The 23807-nt window shown below is 42.1% G+C and overlaps 1 protein-coding gene across 4 annotated transcripts in view; it reads left to right on the forward strand.

The window, feature by feature from the left end:
* Positions 1–23807, forward strand: part of WDR17 (WD repeat domain 17) — a 202594-nt gene that overhangs the window by 149373 nt on the left and 29414 nt on the right. For all 4 annotated transcript variants that reach the window (XR_005776375.1, XM_040418688.1, XM_040418685.1 and 1 more), the window contains 6 exons: positions 4497–4622; positions 10417–10572; positions 12232–12296; positions 14080–14212; positions 17036–17124; positions 17225–17324. Coding sequence is in view for 3 of the 4 variants with exons in the window: in XM_040418688.1 (XP_040274622.1) it covers positions 4497–4622; positions 10417–10572; positions 12232–12296; positions 14080–14212; positions 17036–17124; positions 17225–17324 (669 nt within the window). In the remaining variant the exon portion in view is untranslated. The remainder of the gene's footprint in view (positions 1–4496; positions 4623–10416; positions 10573–12231; positions 12297–14079; positions 14213–17035; positions 17125–17224; positions 17325–23807) is intronic.

Below are 23807 nucleotides of genomic sequence, written 5' to 3' on the forward strand. Positions count from 1 at the left end.
AGCAAGTTCTATCTTTTTGCTGTGCGGAAGCCCGTTCTTGCGTTCCGCATCTCCGGATTTGCGGACCCATTGAAATTAATGGATCCACATCCGTGATGCGGAATGGCCACGGAACGGTGCTCGTGTATTGCGGATCTGCAAATGCGGTCCACAATACGGTAACGGGCTTCACACGTTCGTGTGAACGAGCCCTAATTCCAACCTCCATCCTTTCCACACAGAGCCCATGCTAGAAAACCTGTTTGTATTTTCCTGTCATCTTCCTACCTGCCTCCCCCCTTAACACCGCCCCTGTCATTTACCTATCCCACCTACAACCCCACATATGCATCACGCCAGACCTGCAGGGTATTGCGATTGTGAGGTCACGGTTTTTGGGAAAGCGAGGGTTACTCACAGTTCTGTAGGAAAACCCTGGGCAGGCGTACAGCAGTGAAGGAGAGGCTGGCACAGTAGACCTCTGGGGCACACTCTGTATTTAGGGACCAGGCCTGGTGGTGGATGAGGTGCCCTGGATGTTGCAGGTGTTTTATGTGCCTGGGGCAAGGTCCCTTTAAGATTCGTGATGCCAGTGCCTGTAACGGTGGCACACACCGATTTATAGTTGTAATAAGTGAGGTACACAGATGGTATGGTGAACCAAACTTTGCTTTACTGGAAACAGTTTAACTTTATACAGTTGGATGTCAATTCAGTTCCACATATCAGATACACTTCACAAGCAGGCTTTCACAATTATGGCAGGTATACTGTTTCCTTGCAAGATACTCAGATGGTAAACAACAACACACTCAGAATCAGGCTGTACCTTCTCCTCAGAGATAGCGTACACTGTTCCTTAGAACTCCTGTCTGGTTTTATCCCAAGGCCCGGATGCCCCAATGCTGGCTTTTATCCTTGGTAACAATCTTCCTCAGGTATTCATCCTTGCTTTACATTACTACTCCTTCTGCCCTTCAGCTTACTTGTACTAGTTGGTAACACTGGCTCTGCTTGGCTTGGTGGGAATTGCAGGTTTTCTCCCAGGAGGCAAACTCTTCTCTTGGGGTGAATCTTCTGAGCTAGCATAGGCTCATGTTCTTCAGGCAGGCTATGATCCTTCACTAGCCTCCTGGTAGCAACTAGAAGCCTGGACTATCCAGCTGCATGTCAGGAGGAGGCTCAGCATATCTCTGGCTGGTGCCCTCTCACTTCTGTCTCCACAGACTCCTGACTACAGACTAACTCCTCCCTGTCTGGGTCTAAGTATTTATACTAAGTGTTCACTGGCTCCCTCTAGTGCCTAGGATGCCTAACTACACCCTAATAGGCCTGCTGCACATATCACAGGAAAATTACACATTCAAATGCATTAAAATGTGGAGGATAGAAACTGGTCAGTCCATGTGTTCTCCACAGGAGGTGGAGAACAATGTGGCCCAATTGACCCTTGTGTAGTGCCCACATTTACCTAGTGGGACACTACACATAGACCCCGCACTACCAAGGTGTGTCTCCACTATACAGACGCCTTCCTTCTGCTGTTGCTTCCCTTTCACCTACTATGTTTTGGGGTTAATCTGTAGAAACCTCTGCCACCTTGTGCCCCTCCAGCCTCCTTTCCCATACAGACTGCTGCTACTTTGTGTGCACCCTTCTGCCCTGCTATTTTGTGTCCCCTCTCCTGCTGCCTCCTCATCCCACTAAGGCCTCTTGCACACGAACGTATTTTCTTTCCGTGTCCATTTCCTTTTTTTCGCGGACCGTATACGGAACCATTCATTTCAATGGGTCCGCAAAAAAAGGAAGGTACTCCGTGTGCATTTCGTTTCCGTATTTCCGTTCCGCCAAAAAATAGAACATGTCCTATTCTTGTTCGCATTGCAGACAAGGATAGGACTGTTCTATTAGGGGCCAGCTGTTCCGTTCTGCAAAATACGGAATGCACACGGATGTCATCCGTATTTTTAGCGGATCTGTCTTTTGAGGACCTCCAAAATACGTACGGTCGTGTGCAAGAGGCCTTAAGGTCCTGCTACCTTGCTGCTATTAGCTACCTTCCTGACTTAGCCCTTGCCACCTTCTTTCACCCTGTCGTTTTCATTCAAGTGTGATCCCTGATAATTTGGGTCCCATCCTCCTCCTAGAGTTGTATCTGGAAAATCAGCACCCGGGACACAAACTCTCATTGTGTAGCTATATAACTGGGAGAAATATTATTTTATGTGGATTGTAAAGCTCTGTTCACACTGGTATTCCTGTTACACGACGAATACCAATAACGCTTTACAGATTCCACTGTCTAAAATGGAGCCCATTTGGGTTCCAGCACCTTGCGGGTGAAATGGCACCGTTTGCTGCTCTATTTTGGCTGCCATTTTTTACAGATCCTATGACACCCCCCCCCCCCCCATGAGATGTTTACATGTTTATGGGGGGGGAGCCTGACTTGGCTAGTTACACCCCGACGCAGTGCTGACCTGCAGGCACACTGACGCTGTATAAATCATATCATTAGCGCTGCACTACTGCTGCCTTCAGTTCTATCAATAGCGCTATTCATTGCAGTCATTGGTTGTGTTTTTAAATTCACTTAGGTTTTAGATTATAAATAAAAGTGAAGTTTTATTATATAGGTTCACTCATTAGCAGTGCACACATTAGTGATAGGTGGCAAATTGGGCATTTTTAGCCCTAGTGGCTTTCTATGTGTATGCAGTGTAGCTGTACACTCAGGGGTGGATTGGCCGCAGACCTTACAGGGAAATTTCCTGGTGGGCTGATGCCGAGAGGGCCGTCCTAGCCCTCCTGTCTGCCACAGGTAGCGTTCATAATGAGCGCTTAGCAGTAATTAACTCTTTGAGAATCAGGTACTCATGGCCAGCGACCACACATGCTCTGTGGCCCACATCTCACCTCTTAAGCCTACTGCTTCATATCTTAATCAGAGAGAACTGGAGGAGGAGGACCGGAAATGGGAGCCATTGATGGCCACCACAGATGGAAAGCTTTTGGGGCAATATATTGTGGTATTCTGCGGTATTCTGCTATGGTTTTGCTGACCTGGCCTATTTGTCCTGTCCCACCTTCTGTCAATTTGGACCCCCCTACAACATGGTGCCACTTTTGCCCTGGGGAAATCTCGCGCCGTTCGGTATTCTGCGCAGGAGTGGTGAGGAAGCTGGCAGCCTGCGAACGTCCCTCCCTCACCGTGCCTGCGCAGAATACCGAACAGTGCAAGATTTCCCCAGGGCAGAGGGCAGGCAGAAGAATGCGAACGATGCCTGGCCCTATCAATCAACACTTGGAAGGCGTAACTTGAGATGGGAGACGGCAGCCTCTAGGTGCAGGAGCAACGCCCCCCCTGCTCCTAGAGGCTAATTTACATATTATAAAAGTAAGAATTCTACAGTAACGGGGGCACAGATAATCATTAGAATAGCAGAGTTAGGTGCAGCTGACATTACCACATCATCAATGTCAGCCAGTTTAATACTAAAAAATTTTAATACTAAAAATTCTAGTGACAGAAACCCTTTAAATGGGTCTGCAATTCACAAGATACGGTACAACCGACGATAGAACTTCACCCATTTTTTGTGGAGCGGAGGCACGGATTGGAAGCCCACGGAAGCTCTACAAATCACTTCCCTGGGCTTTCAGGTCCGTGCCTTCGCACCACTAAAAAATAGAAGGTGTTCTATAGTTGGCCGTATGTTGCGGATCGCGGACTCATTCAAGTCAATAGGTCCGCATCCGCAAACTCTGTGCACACAGCCAGTTCCCGTACATTGTGGACCGCTCATTGCGGTCTGCAGCACGGGCACTGAGCCATTACGCTTGTGTGCATGAGCCCTAAACTAGGTGCACACCAGTCCGTGTGTGTGCCTGGAGTAAAAACAGCCCTGACTGGAGTAGTTTTCAATAATGTTTACACCTGTTTCCAGGTGTTATTTTGTTGGGCCCAATGTCATGGCCCTGGCCTGGCCCCACCACTCCCAGTCACTCCCTCACCTTTCCCAAGTGGCGAGCATGGCGCTAAAACGTTTGTACAACAAAATATCGCATGGGCGTTAAAAAAGGCATGAAATGAGGTGCTGTGACTTTTTTGCTCCAAAAACTAGCAATGTGGCCGTTGTAGATGACCCCCCCCCCCCATGAGTACTGCTACATCTGTTGAACCTGAATATCACATTATCACCTAGATCAGTGCGCTGCAGCTCCTGTGGGTAAATATGTAACAAGCAATTATAAAATACAAATATAGTTAAAAGATAAAGAATAAACACCTGCCGCTGTAAACCCAAACCGTTGCTGTATCCACACTATTCATCCAGTACCATACTTAGCAAAACAGCACAAACCCATTCTAATACTTGTACTTGTTTTAGTCTGAAGTTGCAAATTAAAAATATATATATATATTAATTAAAGAAAAAAACATTTGTGGGCAATTTTTTGCTAATAATGCAAAAAAAAAAAAAAAACTGTCACAAACTGTATTGTGTCTCCTTCAGCCTCCAGGTGGTAGTAAAAATTTATGGGACTTAGTTGCTGTGTTAAAAGGTCAAGATGACAGTTTACTTCCTCAGAACTACTGCAAAGGAATTATGCACATGAAGCATCTAGTTAGGTTCAAAACGGTAAGTACCAATATTTAGCCATGGTAATGGTACCTAATTTGAGTAGATCAGTGATCCAAATGTCTCAGTACAAGGTGTTAGGGCACATGTCTGACAGCAGAATAGAACCACTGTTTCCAGGGGCAACCAAAGCAATTTTTGAAAGCAGCTGTATGTATGAAGTGAGAATTCATAAAATAGGTACTAAAAAGTATGCATGCTTGTTACCTAGGTATGTAGTTATAAACAATTTAATGAGGACCTGTCACCACGAAATGCAGTGCAATCAGTAAGTAGCATGTTATAGAGCAGGAGGAGCTGAGCAGAATGATATATACATAGTTTTATGGGAAAACATTCAGAAAAAGCTGTAATTAAGTGTTCTTGCCTGGCAAGACCACTTAGTGTTATCTCACATATATATTCTTATTATTATAGCCAAATTTACCACCCTAACTCCTCCCACAGTTTTTACACTACATAGACAGTAATATACCGAAACGTGCGAATTGATCCCGATTGGTGTGCTATTACTTTGTGGAACGTTTCACCGAATGGTTCACAAAATATCAGCGTTTTTGTGGCGAAATTGGTCCCATAGGAATGAATAGCTGAATGTTCAAAACTAGAGTGGGAGCTGACAAAAGCTAGAGTGGGAGCTGAAAAATCAGGACATGATTTCTAAACTGCCACCACTCCCTCATTTTCAAGCACACCTTCACAAATCTTATTTTAGCTATCCTTGCTGCCACTAAAAATGTCCACGGCTAAGCCATAGTCCTGATAGTTTTCACAATATGACCATTTGTTTGCAGCTCACGCCGCCCATTGACATTCATTGAAACTCCACTCTAATTTGAAGGGCAATTTCTAAACTGCAACTGTGCTTTAATTTTTTATATTTCATAGACATACTATGTAAAATGTAGGGTCTTCGCTGTAGGATTTATAATTTTTTAACTACAACTGTTTGAAGATGGCAACCGCCAGTGAAGTGAGCAAGTTGGAGCAGTTTGTTTTTTAACCGCTCTTCTCTGCCCTTGCTGTAGAGTGAGTTGCCATAGGAACCCAGGTGTGTGAGCAGCCAGCAGAGTGTGAGCTGAAAAATCAGGACATGATTTCTAAACTGCCAGCACTCCCTAATTTTTAAGCCCACCTACACAAATCGGCTGCTAATGTTTTTATAAATGTATGTTTTAATGTAACTGTGAAGCACTTTGGGCAACAACATTGCAATTAAATGTGCTATATAAATAAATAAAAGTTGAAATGCATTTCTCACTCTATCAAGCTTGCCATGTGCACTTTTTAACCCCTTCCCGACACATGACGTACTATTACGTCATGGAAGCCACTGCATTCCCGCAATTTGATGTAATAGTACGTCATGGTGATTGGGCGGGCACCGGAGCAGTGCGTGATCACTGCAGGGGCCCGGCAGTCCCTGGTAGCCGGGCCCCTGCTGTATCCACCAGCATCGCTGTACAAGCCGATGCCGGTGGATTAACCTCTTCTATGCCCTGGTTCGCGCTGACCGCGACATAGAAGGGATTTGTGTTGCGTGAGGGAGCGCATCGAGTCCCCGCGCTGCTGTGGCGGGGACTTGATGTGTCAGAAGGCAACCCAATGCCACGCAGAGGCTTCCCAATGCCTTGCATGGCATCGGGACCTGCCTTCTACGGGTGCGCGAGGAGATCCAGCCTCAGGCTGGGTCTCCTAGGCAATCTGTTTGTGTATTACTCAGTGTAAAACACTAACAGGCAATGCATTACAATACAGATGTATTGTAATGTATTGCAGAGGGAATCAGACCCTCAAAAGTGAACATCAGAAATAAAGTGAAGGAAAAAAAAAACCAAAAATTTTTTTTTTCATAAAATTTATAAAGTACTAAAATTAATAAAGTAAAAAAAGAAAAAAATGCCCCTTTCCCCTTATTTTATAATAAAAAACAGGAAAAAAAACAATACCCCAACATATTAGGTATCGCCACGTCCGTAATGACCGGCTCTATAAACATATCACATGATCCACCCTGTTCGATAAACACTATAAAAATAAAAATGGTGTAGAAAAAAGCCATTTTTGTCACCTTACATCACAAAAAGTGCAACACCGAGTGATCAAAAAGGTGTATGTCCCTCAAAATGGTATCAATAAAACCGTCACCTCATCCCGCAAAAAATGAGCCCCTACCTAAGACAATAAAAAAATATATAGCTCTCAGAACATGGAGACACTAAAACATTATTTTTTTGTTTCAAAACTGCTATTATTAGGCTAAAGTGAAATACATAAAAAAATATACATATTAGGTATCGCCACGTCTGTAACAACCAGCTCTATGAAAATATCACATGACCTAACCCCTCAGGTGAACACCATAAAAAATAAAATAAAAACTGTGTAAAAAAAAAAGCAATTTTTGTCACATTACATCACAAAAATTGCAACAGCAAGTGATCAAAAAGGCGTATCCCCCCAAAATAGTACCAATCACCTCATCCCGCAAAAAATTAGACCCTACTAAAAATAAAAAAGCAATCGCTCTCAGACAATGGAGACACTAAAATATGATTCTTTTTTGCTTCAAAACTGCTATTATTGTGCCAAAGTGAAATAAAGAAAAAAAGTATACATATTAGGTATCGCCACGTGCATAACAACCAGCTCTATTAAAATATCACATGACCTAACCCCTTAGGTGAAGACCGTAAAAAAAAAAAAAAAATGTAAAAAAATGCTGTTTTTGTCACCTTACATCTCAAAAATTCCCAATGCCTTGCAAACACCAAGCGATCAAAAAGGCATGTACCCCACAAAATAGTACCAATCAAACCATCAGCTAATCCCGCAAAATATGAGTCCTTACCTAAAACAATTGGTCAAAAAATAAAAAAGCTATGGCTCTCAGACTATGGATACACTGAAATATCATTATTTTGGTTTCAAAAATGCTATTATTGTGTAAAACTTAGAAAAAGTAGACATATTAGGTATTGCCACGTCCGTAACGATCTGCGCTATAAAAAAGTCACATGACCTAATCCCTCAGGTAAATGCTGTAAAAATAAATAAATAAAAACTGCGCCAAAACAACCATTTTTTTTGGTCACCTTGCCCCATAAAGTGTGATAATGAATGATCAAAAAATTATATGTACCCAAATATGGTACCAATAAAAACGTCAACTCTTCCTGCAAAAAACAAGCCCCTGAACAAGACAATCGGCAGAAAAGAAAAAAAAATAGGGCATTCAGAAAATAGAGATACAAAAACCTAATTTTAGTTTTCAAAAATGCTTCATTATGTAAAACGGAAAAAAACATCAAAGAAAGTAGACATATTTGATATCATTGCGTCCGTAACAACCTGCTCTATAAAAATAGCGCATGATCTAACCTGTCAGATGAATGTTGTTAAAAATAAAAAATAAAAACAGTGCCAAAACATCAATTTTTTTGTTACTTTGTCTCACAAAAAACGTAATATAGAGCAATTAAAAATCATATGTACCCCAAAATAGTACCAACAAAACTGGCACCTTATCACGTAGTTTCCAAAATGTGGTCACTTTTTTGAGTTTCTACTGTAAGGGTGCAAGGCATCTAAAAACCAGTTCAGCTAAATCTGCCTCCCAAAAACCATATGGCGTTCCTTTCCTACTGTGCCCTGCCGTGTGGCCATACAGCAGTTTACGACCACATGTGGGGTGTTTCTGTAAACCGCAGAATCAGGGCAATAAATATTGAGTTTTGTTTGGCTGTTAACCCTTGCTTTGCTACTGGAAAAAATTTATAAAAATGTCAAATCTGCCCAAAAAGTGAAAATCTGAAATTTTATCTCCATTTTCCATTAACTCTTGTGGAACACCTAAAGGGTTAACAGAGTTTGTAAAATCAGTTTTGAATACCTTGAGGGGTGTACTTTCTAAAATGGGGTCATTTTGGGGTGGTTTCTATTATGTAAGCATCACAAAGTGACTTCAGACCTGAACTGGTCTTTAAAACGTGGGTTTTGGAAATTTTCCGAGAAATTTCAAGATTTGCTTCCAAACTTCTAAGCCTTCTAACATCCCCCAAAAATAAAATGACATTTTCAAAATGATCCAAACATGAAGTAGACATATGGGAAATGTAAAGTAATAACTGTTATATGAGGTATCACTATCTATTATAAAAGTAGAGAAATTGAAATTTGAAAATTTGGGAATTTTCCAAAATTTGGGGTAAATTTTGGGATTTTTTCACAAATAAAGGTGAAATATATTGACTCAAATTTCTGACTATCATGAAGTACAATGTGTCACGAGAAAACAATCTTAGAATGGCTCTGCCCAGTCTAACTTTTCCACAGTTACTCCAGCCACTCCAACCACACAACAGTTAGTCAAGCCACTCCACCCAATTACTCCACCCACTCCAGTTGTAGACTACTGGTGGAGGCAAGAACACTTTTCCCCAGAAATTGAAGCTTTTCTAGTTTATATATTGAAATCTCAGCTTTTTCTGACTCCAGTTATACTTGGCTGAGTTGTTATCAGTGATTGATAGCATTCTCTGTGTAAGTGTGTATACATAGATAGCTGTCAGTCACTAATAGTTGTACATGGGGGAGGTGTTATCAGTGACTAATAGCATTTCCTGTGTAAGGGTGTATACAGAGATAGCTGTCAGTCACTGATAGTTGTACACAGGGGAGGTGTTATCAGTGATTGATGGCGTTCTCTGTGTAAGTGTGTATACATGGGTAGCAATCAGTCGCTGATAGTTGTACACAGGGGAGGTGTTATCAATGATTGATTGCATTTTCTGTGTAAGTGTGTATACATATATTTCTGTCAGTCACTGATAGCTGTACATGGGGGAGGTGTTATCAGTGATTGATATCATTTTCTGTGTGTGTATACATAGGTAGCTGTCAGTCACTGATAGCTGTATATAGGGGAGGTGTTCTCAGTGATTGATAGCATTCTCTGTGTAAGTGTGTATACATAGATAGCTGTCAGTCACTGATAGCTGTACACAGGGGAGGTGTTCTCAGTGATTGATAGCATTCTCTGTGTAAGTGTGTATACATAGATAGCTGTCAGTCACTGATAGCTGTACACAGGGGAGGTGTTATCAGTGATTGATAGCATTCTCTGTGCATGTGTGTCTACATAGATAGCAGTCAGTCACTCAAAACATAGGAATTTACTGGCTGAGGCGGGTCACTGCTGTGGCCAGTGAATGACTGAACAACATTTACAGTCATGTCTTATGTGTATCAAGCCAATACTTTGGATTACAGGGTACTTCAAGATTTATCTAGGAAAATACAGGGAATCTCTTCGAGACAGCCATGAAAAATAGAAGTGAAAAGTTGTATTTTACAGAGGTGGACCTCGGAAACAATATACATAGAATAAAATTGAAATCCATCACAGAAAAATTTAGTCTAGATCAGAGGTGGTCTTCTCAAAAAAGGGTATTTTGGAGAGGTTTCACTGTATATTGTATTTCATATTGTGTTTATATTTATATGGGCTACAAGAATGGGATATAATTGACAATGCCATTTCTAAGCATAATTTCATTGAAAAGCATGGTTCAGGCTGAGCTTATGTTAAGTTCCCTACCACTGTATGTGACATAAATTGTATGTTGTTGAGTAGTACCCCAAAGGCCACACCTAAATTCAAAAATGTCCCAATATATTCATTAAGGTAAATGTAATATGTATAGTAGTTATGCAAAGCTGTTCTGCTCCGCACTACTAGAAAAACATACATTTGTGATATGTTGAGTAACCATAGATGCATGTGTCTTGACAGTCTAAAGCTCAAGAATTAACAACTGTGAAGATGTCCAAGTTTGGTGGTGGTATAGGTGCACCAAGTAAAGAAGAAAGGCTAAAGGAAGCTGCTGAGATCCACCTGAGACTAGGACAGATCCAAAGATACTGTGAGCTCTTGGTGGAGCTTGGAGAGGTACTTGTTATTACTTATAACTTAGTGACTGAACCTTAAAGCAGTTGTCCAGCTTTTTTTTATATTTTTTTATTTGCACCCCAGCCAGCTGTACCTGGTGAAAAAATCATACTCACCTGCTCCCCTTCGCCCTGTTCCGTTCTGGATCTCTTCATTTGTCTTATAGTCCCCATCAGTCGACTTCAGCAATGATGGGGTCATGTCCCATTGCAGCCAATGACTGGCCTCAGCAGTGAAGTGCCACTTGGGGAGCCAAAATAAAGTGGCAGGGAGTAGATAAGTATGAATGTTTACAGCTGAATGGGGTACAATTTTTTTTTAAAAAGCTGGACAACCTCTTTAAGGTTTGTTACATGAAATATTAGTTTCACAAATGTGCGTAAGACTGTTTGCTCTTAATTACTAGTGCTTGTAAACATGGTAGAGATCACCCGTCAGACGAGCAAACGGTTGTTTCTCTAGTAATCATATCTTGTATGCGGGCCTAAAGGTCATCCTTGTCAACAGCACATCTCGTCATGTTAACAAGGAATCTGCTGCCGACAATATGCAACTTGTACAGGGACCGAACAATCACACTAAGGGCTCATTCAGACGACCGTAGTGTTTTGCGGATCCACAAAACACGGATGCCGGACTGTGTGCGTTCCGCAACTTGCAGACCGCACATGGCCGGCCCAATTGTAGAAAATGCCTAATCTTGTATATAAAATGTACTGTAAGCATTCCCTTACATATGGCATCAGAAGGAGTGTTATACCATAGGCAATGTACACAAATGAAGAATAGGGGTCATGCATCAAGTGTTATATGATAAGTAAATGTAAAAAGATCAAAACATATGGTGGACAGGCCGTATTCTGCATTTACTAACATGTTTCTGGACTCATACATACAGAATTTCCTTCAGTTCATGCTGCAACAAATTTGTTAACTATACTACCCAATCCTCATGCATATGTTTAAATTTAAGGGAAAATATATTAGTTATGGTACAGGTCACCTGAGTGTAAAGAATTCTCCATATCAATATGCAGGTATCCTGTCAGGGTGTACAGATGCTCCTGGATCAGGGAACAAAACCACAGGATAAATGGTTAAACTGTCCAGCACTATGAGCTATGAATAAGTACTGCTCAAAATGTGTGAGCTGGACTTACTTTTGACCTGTGGATAACAAAATGAATTAATAAAATATAAAGATTTTACCTGATACATAACCACTGATACATAACCCAGCTTGTGTTTTGGATTTGTCTGTATCTGATTGGTGAGGTTCCGACTCCTGGCACCTCTACCGAGCAGGTGTTTGAATAGGCCGTGGTGCTCCTGTGAGCGCTGCAGCCTTCTGACAGTTTACCAAGCACAACGCCATGCATTGGATAGCAGCTTTGCTTGGTATTGCAGTTTAGCACTATTCACTTTGATGGGACTCAGCTGCACCTAAGCCAAGTGTTCGATGAGCATGACGTTACTGGCCTAGGAAGGCCACAGTGTTCCATTGAGTTGATCAAAATAGTTGATGGGCACGGGTATCGGGAGTCAGATCCCCACCGGTCAGATACTGGTGACCTATCCTTGGCAAGGGCCCTGAGTATAAATCACTCAGACAATCCCTTTAACTCACTCTGCTAATATCTTGTACTATTTCATTTATAGTGGGATAAGGCATTATCAGTGGCTCCTGGTGTTTCTATGAAATATTGGAAAAAATTAATGCAAAGGTAAGTAAACCACCAGTAATTACTACATTATTATTACGCCATAGAATAAATGAAATATCGATTTTTTGTCACAAGACTGACAAACTCATTGCTATAGACAACAATTGTGAGAAAAAGTGAACCCTTTAGAATTATGTATAATTACATGTGATCTGATTGCTGAATCACAGTTATAGACGAACACAATTTAACTACAGTAAGAAGACACAAACGGGAAATATCCACAGTGAAGGAAGAATAAATAAATGAATCTCTGTGTTGATGAATTCTCCAAGGGCTAATTGGCAAAGATGTTTTAATTAATGCACACGAAGCCTGAAAAGGGTGTATATTAATCCGCATTTAGGCTAGCTTCAGACGAGTTCAGTGCTGCATATGTAAGCGTGATTTCCTGTTCTGACCTCTGCTCCTCTGGCAGGATTCCACAGCATTATAATAATTTATAAAGCTTTATGTCTCTGCCAGACGGCTCGAATCTACTGAATTGTTCTGACATAATGTCGTCATTGTAAGGGCTGTTTCACACTAACGGTAAAACAGATCTGGCAGACAGGAGCGGCCGGACAAATACCACCACACTCAGCAGTTTTCGTCCACCCACTCCTGCCTATTTGAAGGGTTGCGGCTGGATCTCTGCCGGACCCCATTATAGACAGTGGGGCCGGATGGATTCCAGCAGCACATGAATCTGTTTCACCGTTAGTGTGAAACAGGCCTAATTCAGTACATACGGATTTGACAATCATTATAATGCCATGTGATTCTGTCAGAGGAGCTGATGTCAGAAGAGTAAATCATATTTACTCACACAGTATGTTTCTCACATTGAACTTGCTCATCTGTTTCTGGCCTTAACTACAAATTGAGAAATTCAGGACTGTTGTTAAACTCTCTAGGAGTGATCATCTTGTTAGGTCTTATTCACACAGACAGTGTTCAGTCAATGATTTCCATCAGTGATTGTGAGCCCAAACCAGGTGCAGATCAAACACACAGAACAGGTTCTAATCTTTCCATTATACCTTATCTCTGTGTAGGACTACTGAGTTTGGCTCACAATCACTAATCAAAATCACTCTCCAAAACAATGACCATGTGAATAAGTCCTTAAAGCGTACCTGAGTTTTCAAAAAAAAAGTTAGAAAAATGGCTGTGCTTCTTTGTACAATCATAACTGTGAAGGAACAGTTATGTTTGGGCTTCCCTAATGTTTTTTTCTGTCATATTATTGCCTGTTTCAGCTGCACAGCTAGATGCATTTTACTCAGAAGCAGGCAGAAGCAGAGGGTATCTCCCTTCTCTGGAAGTCTGCCAGCACTGTACTGCTATGACGTCCTTTCCCTTACTTCCCATTTTATTTGTTTTCAGCCCTGGAGCTCACAGTACACATAAGGAGCGATAAATCAAACTTAACCATTTCCTGACCGGGCCTAAAAAGGCCTGAATGTCTAGACAATTTTTCGTGATTTTGTCCATGTGGTGGTTTAGTGACCCTAACTTTTTTAAATTTGTTTCACTACCAAAATTATTTTTGTGTACAAAGAGCAAACCTACTTAAGCATGGAGAGAACCTATAAACGTCAAGGCTGATGTAGTGCCTTGTTGGATTGAAAGCAAAGCAACAGCACAACATAAGCACTGAGCCTTACTGCTGCCTGCCTATGATTGATTGACTTGTATGTAGAACTGTACATAAGATGTTATCGTTTGATATTTTGTAGCAACAAGTGGTACCTAAATGTTTGATTTGTCCTGGTCAATGATAAATTGTGCTTTATTTTAGAAGAGCAAGTCAACTCATTGAAGAGGAAAACGACGATGTGATTCCATACTGTATAGCCACTGGTGATGTGAAAAAACTTGTCAATTTCTTCACTTCCAGAGGACAACTTAAAGAGGCTTTACTTGTGGCACAGGTATTAACATTTTCCATATAATTAAAGGCATTGGGGGAGATTTATCAAAACTGGTATAAAGGAAAACTGTTTTAGTTGCCCATAACAGCCAATCAGATCCCACCTTTAATTTTTCAGAACTCCTTGGGAAAAGGGAAGATAGAATCTTATTGGTTGCTATGGGCAACTAAGAGTTTTTCTTTACACCCAGCTTTGATAAATCTCCCCCATTGTTTCCTAGCAGTCATATTTATGTGCACAATAATAACTCTGCAAATTCTATTGCAGTCCTATAAAAAAAACATAGATAAAAATATGTAGTGGAAAACATATTCTGTGCACATGCGCATCAGTCCTGACAATGTTTTTGAATAACAAAAAGATAGAAAGGAAATTTGGATCAGCTCACCTCCATGCAGGTATGGTGCACGCGATCTGGGCTGGCAACCCATAACAATGCAGGAAAAACGTGGATAGATCCGGCACCCAAATAAAAACAAAATTCTTAATTCCTTTATTGACTCACGTCATAGGAGAAAAAATATTAATTTATTTTAATGTTTTTCTACTATGTTCTGAGTCAATAAAGGAATTAGCTGTAAGGGTGTTATCCTGTAAATCCCCTGGTTTTCAACCTTTAACCCATATACTAGAATCTGGCCTTTGCTGCAGGGGAGCTACAGGCCACTACTTCTTGAGATAGTCACAGTGTCTTTGGCAGCTGACCCACTGGCATCAGAGACACTGGTGCAAATATTGTCACGCCTTGCCCTGTAAATGTGCGGAGATCTGTCAGACTGGCTGCACATGTCTGACTCCTCTCTTTGTTTTGGTTTTGGTTTGAGCTGGATCCACCTTCCCTCAGGTGTACTGGGTTGATTGTTAGCGACGCTATTTATTCCTCCTTCTCCCAGTGGCCTGTGCGGGTTATAGTTCATTCCTGTGGGCTTTGGATGTGTTGTGGTTCGTTTGCTCCAGCTCAGCTCAAGATAAGTCCTCTCTGTTTCTTTTCTTGGTGTCTTTTATCTAGACCTCTAGGGAGATGCTTGCTTCCTCCTGTTTGAAGAAGCAGGTCACCTCTTCCCTTTTCCCTACTGCTCAGGGTTTTCCCAGGGTGTATAGACTTAGGCACGAGGGCATGTGCATATTCACCATTAGGGTATGCACATGTGCACAGCAGTATAGGGAAAGCCTTAGGGATTGCTAGGAGGTGACCCTTTTCTCCCTAGCTTTTGGGCCTAGTCAATTGTTCTATTTGTTTTCCCTGTGTTTGGTTATTTCCCTGCTTACCTACCTACTGTGACAAATATGTAGTCAGGAGAACAGGGCAGACAGCATAGAAACAAATCCGATAAACAAGTCTGAGGTCTGAGCAGGTGGCAGCTAAATGGGAAAAAAGCTAAGGTCAGGACAGGCTGTGTGGAATCAGAATTGGCTGTCTAGCAAAAGTTCAGTATACAGGTAGATAGAAGATAGCACATTTGCTGGTAAGCTAGAGACTAGGCACCTAAAACTCAGGCATCCTCCCACTGGAGAAGGTGCCTTAAATACATAGGGACAACCAGCCATTGGCTAGGGAAGGATTTGGATGTGCGCAATCCGGCCCTTCAAGAGGCCCAAAGTGAGTGCACACTTTATAGAGCAGTCCTGAAGGCCTTCATACCGTGGTCTGCAGAGGACACCAATGGCCGGAACAGTGAGAGAAGGCACCTGTGCCCACAAGAAGGAGCAAGACGATGGCAAGCACAGGGCAACATTCATGATCTGTTTTCTAGACCCTTTTCAAAACTGTCCAGTAAGGTGTAAAAAAGTGCCTAAAACAGATAATAAACCTTGTATGATAAATATAAGAACATCTTGCTAGACATGTTTCTCTTTCTTCTACCACCTCTTGGATGGATACCTTTAGTCCAATTTTCTGCACCCAAACATTAGTGCAAATTTGGCACATTTTAAAGAGGACCTGTCACCACTCCTGACATCCCTGTTTTAATAGCTTCATGCATTCCCTATGTAATAACAATTCTGGAGCACCTATTCTTATGTCTCTGTGTTGTGTCATTCCTTTATTATTTCTACAGAGGGTACAGAGGGGTAGTAACAAGTTGGGGGGGGGGGGGGGGGGGGGTTGTACCTCCACAGTCTGAAAATGGCAGCACTGATCGGATAGAGTGAGAATGTGCAGGTACACCCCCCCAACTGGTTACCACCCCTCTGTACCTTTACTGCAGACTGTTCATTCATAACTGTTAGTAGAAATAATAAAGGAATGGCACAACATAGAGCCATAAGAATAGATGCTCCAGAATTGTTATTACATGGGGAATACATGTAGCTATTAAAACAGGCACGTTAGGGGCGGTGACAGGTACTCTTTAAGACTCCTTACAATCTGTTTTCTAGAAAGTTTTTAAAACTGTCTAGTAAAATGCGAAAAGCATCTAAAACACATAATAAACCTTGTGCAAAGTATATAGGCACCATTATTGCTCATTTACCTAAGCAAATCCCCCCCACTATGTGCAACCTGTGCAGCTGCAGGCCTCTGATCCCATTGTTCCCTTCTGTATCGTACATCACATATATGGAACTATACTTTTTCCATCTATGACTCACAGTTACTAGTCGATTGGCATACTAGTGTGATATGTTCTGGAAAGCCATGAATGAGGTACAGTACTAAATGGAAAACACCCTACTTGGCATGAATTAGCAGTTGGAAAACAAGGGTCCCCAATACTTTTCGTGCCAAAGTCCCTCTAGTTTTAGTGTCCTTTCCTGAAAAGAAGTCATCTAATATTCTTTGTAGAATGTCTACTGATTATCTGGCCTATTTACTTCTAGGCAGCTTGTGAAGGAAATATACAGTCCAATCACGTTTCAGTCAATGCTGTGTCTCCAACTGATGGCAACAACATAGAAGACTACAATGAGTAAGTCTTGAACTAAGATAAGACTTTGTATATTTCTCTTCATAAAGAGTACAGTATTTTTCATGGTAAGTGACTTTCTAAGTGTGTCTCTTGTTTGCAGACTTCTTCATGGAGTCAGTGCGGAGCTGGCAGAGTGGTATTTCCAGGATGGTCGGGCTGTGCTTGCAGCTTGCTGCCATTTAGCTGTAGATAATATTGAAGTAAGTTTTTATATTGTAGTTATGACCTAGTAATGAGGAACTAAAGAACTAAAGAAATGTCATCTCTAACACGCATGCAGTGAAGAGAGTCACACCTATCATCAGGATGAAATCTGGAGTGGGGCAGCAGTGTCAGGGAACTTACACAAATAGGAATGACTGGAAAGAAGGCAGGGCAGCAACACTGAAAGAGCCGCTATATGCCAGTTGTGTTGTGATGATGGCACCAGCAGTGCAACCATAGGGAACCTGAATGAGGCAGTTTCAGACATATACGGACAGATTTATCATTAGCTGAAGTCAGAATAATAGAGTAAAAAAGTCGTAAATTTTTGCGCAATCCCTAAAACTGCGCAAAAAAGTGCGACTTCTATTGGTTCTGCGTTATGCTCGCCAGTTTCCTGAAAGTGGGTGTGTTTTCTTATGTAAATGAATCTCTAGAAAGATTTACTATTGCGACAATTTAAAAAGTCAAAATTTTTTGCGCAATTTCACTCCAGTGAGGGCCATGCTTATCTTATGCGACTTTTTATTAGAACATGCGATTTTTTTTCATAAAGACGTGCGACTTTTGTAAAGCCGCTTACTGATGGATAAACTGCTACCGTCAAACCACATTTATTACAGTCTTAAAGGGCCGATCATAAATCTGACTTAGCTAAAACTGACTTCAGCCATATGTGAAAGTGGAGTAAGCTGTCAGAGTAATGATAAATCTGGCCCATAGTGTGTATAAAGATCTGTTCACATTTGCATTCAGAGCTTCTGTTGGGGTTTCCATCACTTTTGATGGCAACAATTGTACAATATGCAATGCTGGTTTTGCTGCCAAAATATCAGAAAGGGAACGTAAAACATAACTTTTAATAATTTCAATTAAAAAGTCCGAACAATAAAGTAAGCAACACTCAGCAATGAAGATGCTCTATGTGGTGCTTGTCCAAATTCAATAGGAGTAGGCTACTCACCTGTTGCTGCTTAAAGGGTCATGGTTCACCCTAATCAGTGCCTGAGCCTAAGCCCTAACACCGGCATAGTCGAGGCACTCGCCCTGATAAGTGACCCCGGCTGGCACTCATTTGGATATATAGTGCTAGGACATAATAGTCGGAGTAGAGGATACGTTCCTGTGCCGGCCAGGGTCTCTCTTATCAAGGCGAGTGCTTTGACTATGCCAGTGCTAGGGCTGAGTTTGCTTTGCTAATGGTGAAATCCATTAAAGCCATGGTCGAAATCCACAATATAAAATCACATCCTGCGGATTTAAAATCCACATTCCATCTAACTTAGGCCTCATGCACGACAGTGCCGTCTTTTGCGGTCCGCAAACCACGGATCTGCAAAAAACGGAAGCCGCCCATGTGCCTTCCGCAATTTGCGGAACGGAACGGACGGCCGTCAATATAAATGCCTATTCTTGTCCGCAAAGCGCGTACAAGAATCGGACATGTTATATTTTTTTAGCGGGGCCTCGGAACGGAGCCACGGATGCGGACAGCACACGGAGTGCTGTATCTTTTGTGGCCCCATTGAAGTGATGCGGCTCGGATGCGGACCCAAACAACGGCAGTGTGCATGAGGCCTTATGTGCAGTTTTTCTTGTGGTTATTGTTACACAACCAATTCTAGTCGGTTAAACTATAATTAATTAATAAGGCTAGACCCCTGAATAAACAATAGAATTCACAATGAATGGGTAGCTTATTAAATTTAAAACATAACATTTATTTATGTATGTAGATAAAATAATGGGCCCTACTATACTTGACGATACTTAATAGTTGCCACTAGTTACACTAATCTCCTGTAAAAAATGGGCGGAGATGGGAAGGGACCAAGAAAAAGGGATAGTAATAATGTAAGGAGACAGGGTGAAGGGTAGCCAGATGCCAAGGCAGAAAGACACAGCGCTGGGTCAAAATCCCTACGTAACTCTGTCTCTCTATATCCTCCCTCCTATCTACTACAGTATCCCTATTTATACCCTTCCTAATTGTGGACTGCCCAGCTTTGCCCGATAGCCAGAATATGGTCCTATAGATGGTATCCCTAACAATAGGGGGAAAAGGCAGGGAAAGCTGGCAAAAGTAAATGTGCTGAAACAGGAACAGGTAAATTCACAAATAATGTAAAGTCACCTGTAGTGCCTGAACAGATTCATACACGAAAAAAAGTATATAATCAAAAGATCATGATGTACCAAGAATGTGCATATTCAAATGGTAGTAGCGTCCCGACGCGTTTCCTCAGTGTTACCTGATTCGTCAGGGGACAAGATTATATCTAAAGAGCCCCTCAACTGGGCTCAATTATCCAACAAAAATAGAGGGGTCACAGAGGACACACTAGTATACCATACCCAATAGGCCTATACAGTTTCCCTGGTAGTGGACAACTGTGCAGCAGATAAAATGTATAGGTAGGTTATTATGTGACCTCCAATCAGCCAAACGTTGTAGTAATAAAGACCAAATCACCCTCTATTTCACATGGCCTGTGGTAGTTCCTGGTATTAGAGTTCTATCCGTATGGAAAAAGAAACGTAGTGTGTTCAATGTTCGATACACACCAGTATCCAGGTTTGAGTTTCTAAGCCTGCAAAATAAACCAGGAATAACCAGAGGTCACCAGTCTTAACATAAACCAGATTATACTTGTCAGTAAGACTTCAATCCAAGCCTAGTAAACCAATGGTAGTATATTTATGAATGCATCACAATAACTAGAAGTATCTATTCAGTATACCTCTAATAGTAAATGCATCGCGTCAGTTGATAGTGTCTACTTAATATACATTGTAGCCGATCTCCCACTAGTGATGTCACTAGCGGACATTTAGAGATCAGTGCAACGTTGCTTATCTAATGCTTATAACTATCTGATATGCAAGCATAAAGAAATAAGCGGCTTATCTGTCCAGTTGTGATGATAACTGTTCTCAGATAGGGATGGATGGAGGGTGCTCCCTGGCGTCCCGCGTGTAGCAGTGGCAATGAAGCCATGTTCGCGGGTCATTTAAAAAGCCGAGAAGCCCCGCCTCCATCCAACGCCCCCTCATTGTCAAATAGCGTCATAGTCACGTGATACGTCGGCTGTTCCGCCTATAGTCACTACATTTTCAGGTGGCCTGCCGAAGCGCCGCCTTCCCCTGTTAGGTTTCAGACGGCATATAGCCTCCACTGCGCATATTTGAGGTGGGTGTTTTAGTAAGGTGCAGAGATGAAATCAAAGGGCAAGTAAGTTCAACCTCTGCTCCCACCAAGATCTAAGGTGTTTTCCATTGGTCCGCCTGGTCTGCAGTTCACCTAATGGAATATTAGAGTTTTTAAGGTGATTCCTCAAATAACTGTCATTGCTAATTAATTGCTTCAACACAACCTCATTTTTAAAGTGCCTCTTTCAATCAGATCCCCATAGGGGGTATAGTGATCTAGTTCAGTATGTCACTCCAACAGAGTCATTTTTTATTTTTGTTTTTTAATTGTTATTACAATCCTGCCAACATTTTCTAGGGGTAGCGGAGGGGGCGACCGGGTAGTATCGTGGAATGCCGAGTGATACATTACGGTTCAATATAGCAGCCAAATGACAATTGCTCGTTTAGACCTTTAGGAGCTACAGTTTGAAGATGGAATATCCACCAAGTCTCTCTCTGCAATATTTTCCGGTCCCAATCCCCTCCCCTTTTTGGTCTCGCGGCCACTTCAATGCCCATGAATCTCAACTCCGATGCATCACCACCATGTGTCATGTTAATATGTTTGGCAATCGGTGTATCTCTGTCGTTCCTAATGTCACCCAAATGTTCACCTATCCGGCGTCGCAACTCACGGGTGGTTTTCCCAACATATTCAAGACCGCATATACAGTTGGCCCTATAAATCACTCCCCTGGTGCGACAATTGATGAAATGTCGAATTTGATGACACTTGCCGGTGACATTGGCGTAAAACGAATGTCCTTTTAGGATATCTCCACATGCCACACAACCACTACAGCGAAAACAACCGATTGGACGTTGAAGCCATGTCTCTTTAGAATCACGTGTATCGCTGTAGTGGCTGTGTACAAGGCGATCCCTAAGACTAAGGCCCCTACGGTAGGTGACCTGTGCTGTTTCCGGGATAACCTTTTTAATGTCTGGATCAATGAGGAGGACCTCCCAGTGTTTCCTTAATATCTGTTTGACCTCCGCCGAAGAGTCATCAAAAGTACCTATAAGGCGTATCAAACCAGTCTCTGTTTTTTTGGGTTTGGGATAGAGAAGATCATCTCTCTTACTCCCACAGGCTCTTTTAAAGGCGCTTTTTAGGACCGCATCTGGGTACCCCCTTTCTCGAAAACGACTTCTAAGATCGTCAGCCTGTGTTTTAAATGTATCCCAAGTGGAACAGTTCCTCCTAATGCGCAGGTACTGTCCCACTGGTATTCCCCTTTTCAGGGGGAAGGGATGGTGGCTGCTCCAATGTAGGAGTGAATTCGTGGAAGTGGGTTTCCTGAAGATGTCGGTTTGAATCAGATCATCCTTGCCCCTTGAGATGGAAATGTCAAGGAAAGGCAAGGTGTTTGCTTCAAAGACCGAGGTAAACTTCATGTTTATATCATTAAAATTGAGACACTTGACGAAGTCTAAGAATTCCTTTTCTCCCCCTTTCCAAACAACAAAGACATCGTCAATGAATCTTGCCCAAGTGACGATGCAGGAGATGTGTCTATTGGGTGCATCGCCGAAGACCAGTGTCCTCTCCCACCAGCCCAGGAACAAATTAGCATACGACGGGGCACATGAGCTCCCCATCGCGGTGCCCCTGAGCTGGTGGTAGAGGACACCATCAAAAAGAAAATAGTTCCTTGTGAGAACAAAGTTGAGTAACTGCAGGACAAAAACATTATGTGGATAAAACTGTTGGCCCCTAGTATACAGGAATGATTCCACTGCCCTCATACCGAGATGATGAGGTATGGACGAATAGAGGGCCTCAACATCAATAGAAGGCTAGGGATGTCCCCTCCTCCAAGCTGATACCCTCCAAACGACCAAGAAGATCACTCGTACAATGATGCCAATATATGGTCCAAGTAAATCCCCAAGTTTTGGGTCAAACTATTCACCCCCGAAATAATCAGGCGTCCCTTAACAGGAAAGCCACCCTTGTGCACCTTAGGTAGGATATGACGCTAGGCGTCATAGAAAGGAACAGAATCACGTGACTATAGGCAGAACAGCCGACGTATCACGTGACTATGACGCTATTTGACAATGAGGGGGCGTTGGATGAAGGCGGGGCTTCTCGGCTTTTTAAATGACCCGCGAACATGGCTTCATTGCCACTGCTACACGCGGGACGCCAGGGAGCACCCTCCATCCATCCCTATCTGAGAACAGTTATCATCACGACTGGACAGATAAGCCGCTTATTTCTTTATGCTTGCATATCAGATAGTTATAAGATAGTTATAAGCATTAGATAAGCAACGTTTCACTGATCTCTAAATGTCCGCTAGTGACATCACTAGTGGGAGATCGGCTACAATGTATATTAAGTAGACACTATCAACTGACGCGATGCATTTACTATTAGAGGTATACTGAATAGATACTTCTAGTTATTGTGATGCATTCATAAATATACTACCATTGGTTTACTTGGCTTGGATTGAAGTCTTACTGACAAGTATAATCTGGTTTATGTTAAGACTGGTGACCTCTGGTTATTCCTGGTTTATTTTGCAGGCTTATAAACTCAAACCTGGATACTGGTGTGAATCGAACATTGAACACACTACGTTTCTTTTTCCATACGGATAGAACTCTAATACCAGGAACTACCACAGGCCATGTGAAATAGAGGGTGATTTGGTCTTTATTACTACAACGTTTGGCTGATTGGAGGTCACATAATAACCTACCTATACATTTTATCTGCTGCACAGTTGTCCACTACCAGGGAAACTGTATAGGCCTATTGGGTATGGTATACTAGTGTGTCCTCTGTGACCCCTCTATTTTTGTTGGATAATTGAGCCCAGTTGAGGGGCTCTTTAGATATAATCTTGTCCCCTGACGAATCAGGTAACACTGAGGAAACGCGTCGGGACGCTACTACCATTTGAATATGCACATTCTTGGTACATCATGATCTTTTGATTATATACTTTTTTTCGTGTATGAATCTGTTCAGGCACTACAGGTGAGTTTACATTATTTGTGAATTTACCTGTTCCTGCTTCAGCACATTTACTTTTGCCAGCTTTCCCTGCCTTTTCCCCCTATTGTTAGGGATACCATCTATAGGACCATATTCTGGCTATCGGGCAAAGCTGGGCAGTCCACAATTAGGAAGGGTATAAATAGGGATACTGTAGTAGATAGGAGGGAGGATATAGAGAGACAGAGTTACGTAGGGATTTTGACCCAGCGCTGTGTCTTTCTGCCTTGGCATCTGGCTACCCTTCACCCTGTCTCCTTACATTATTACTATC

Source organism: Bufo bufo, chromosome 2 (assembly GCF_905171765.1).
Source record: "Bufo bufo chromosome 2, aBufBuf1.1, whole genome shotgun sequence".
Classification (NCBI taxonomy): domain Eukaryota; kingdom Metazoa; phylum Chordata; class Amphibia; order Anura; family Bufonidae; genus Bufo; species Bufo bufo.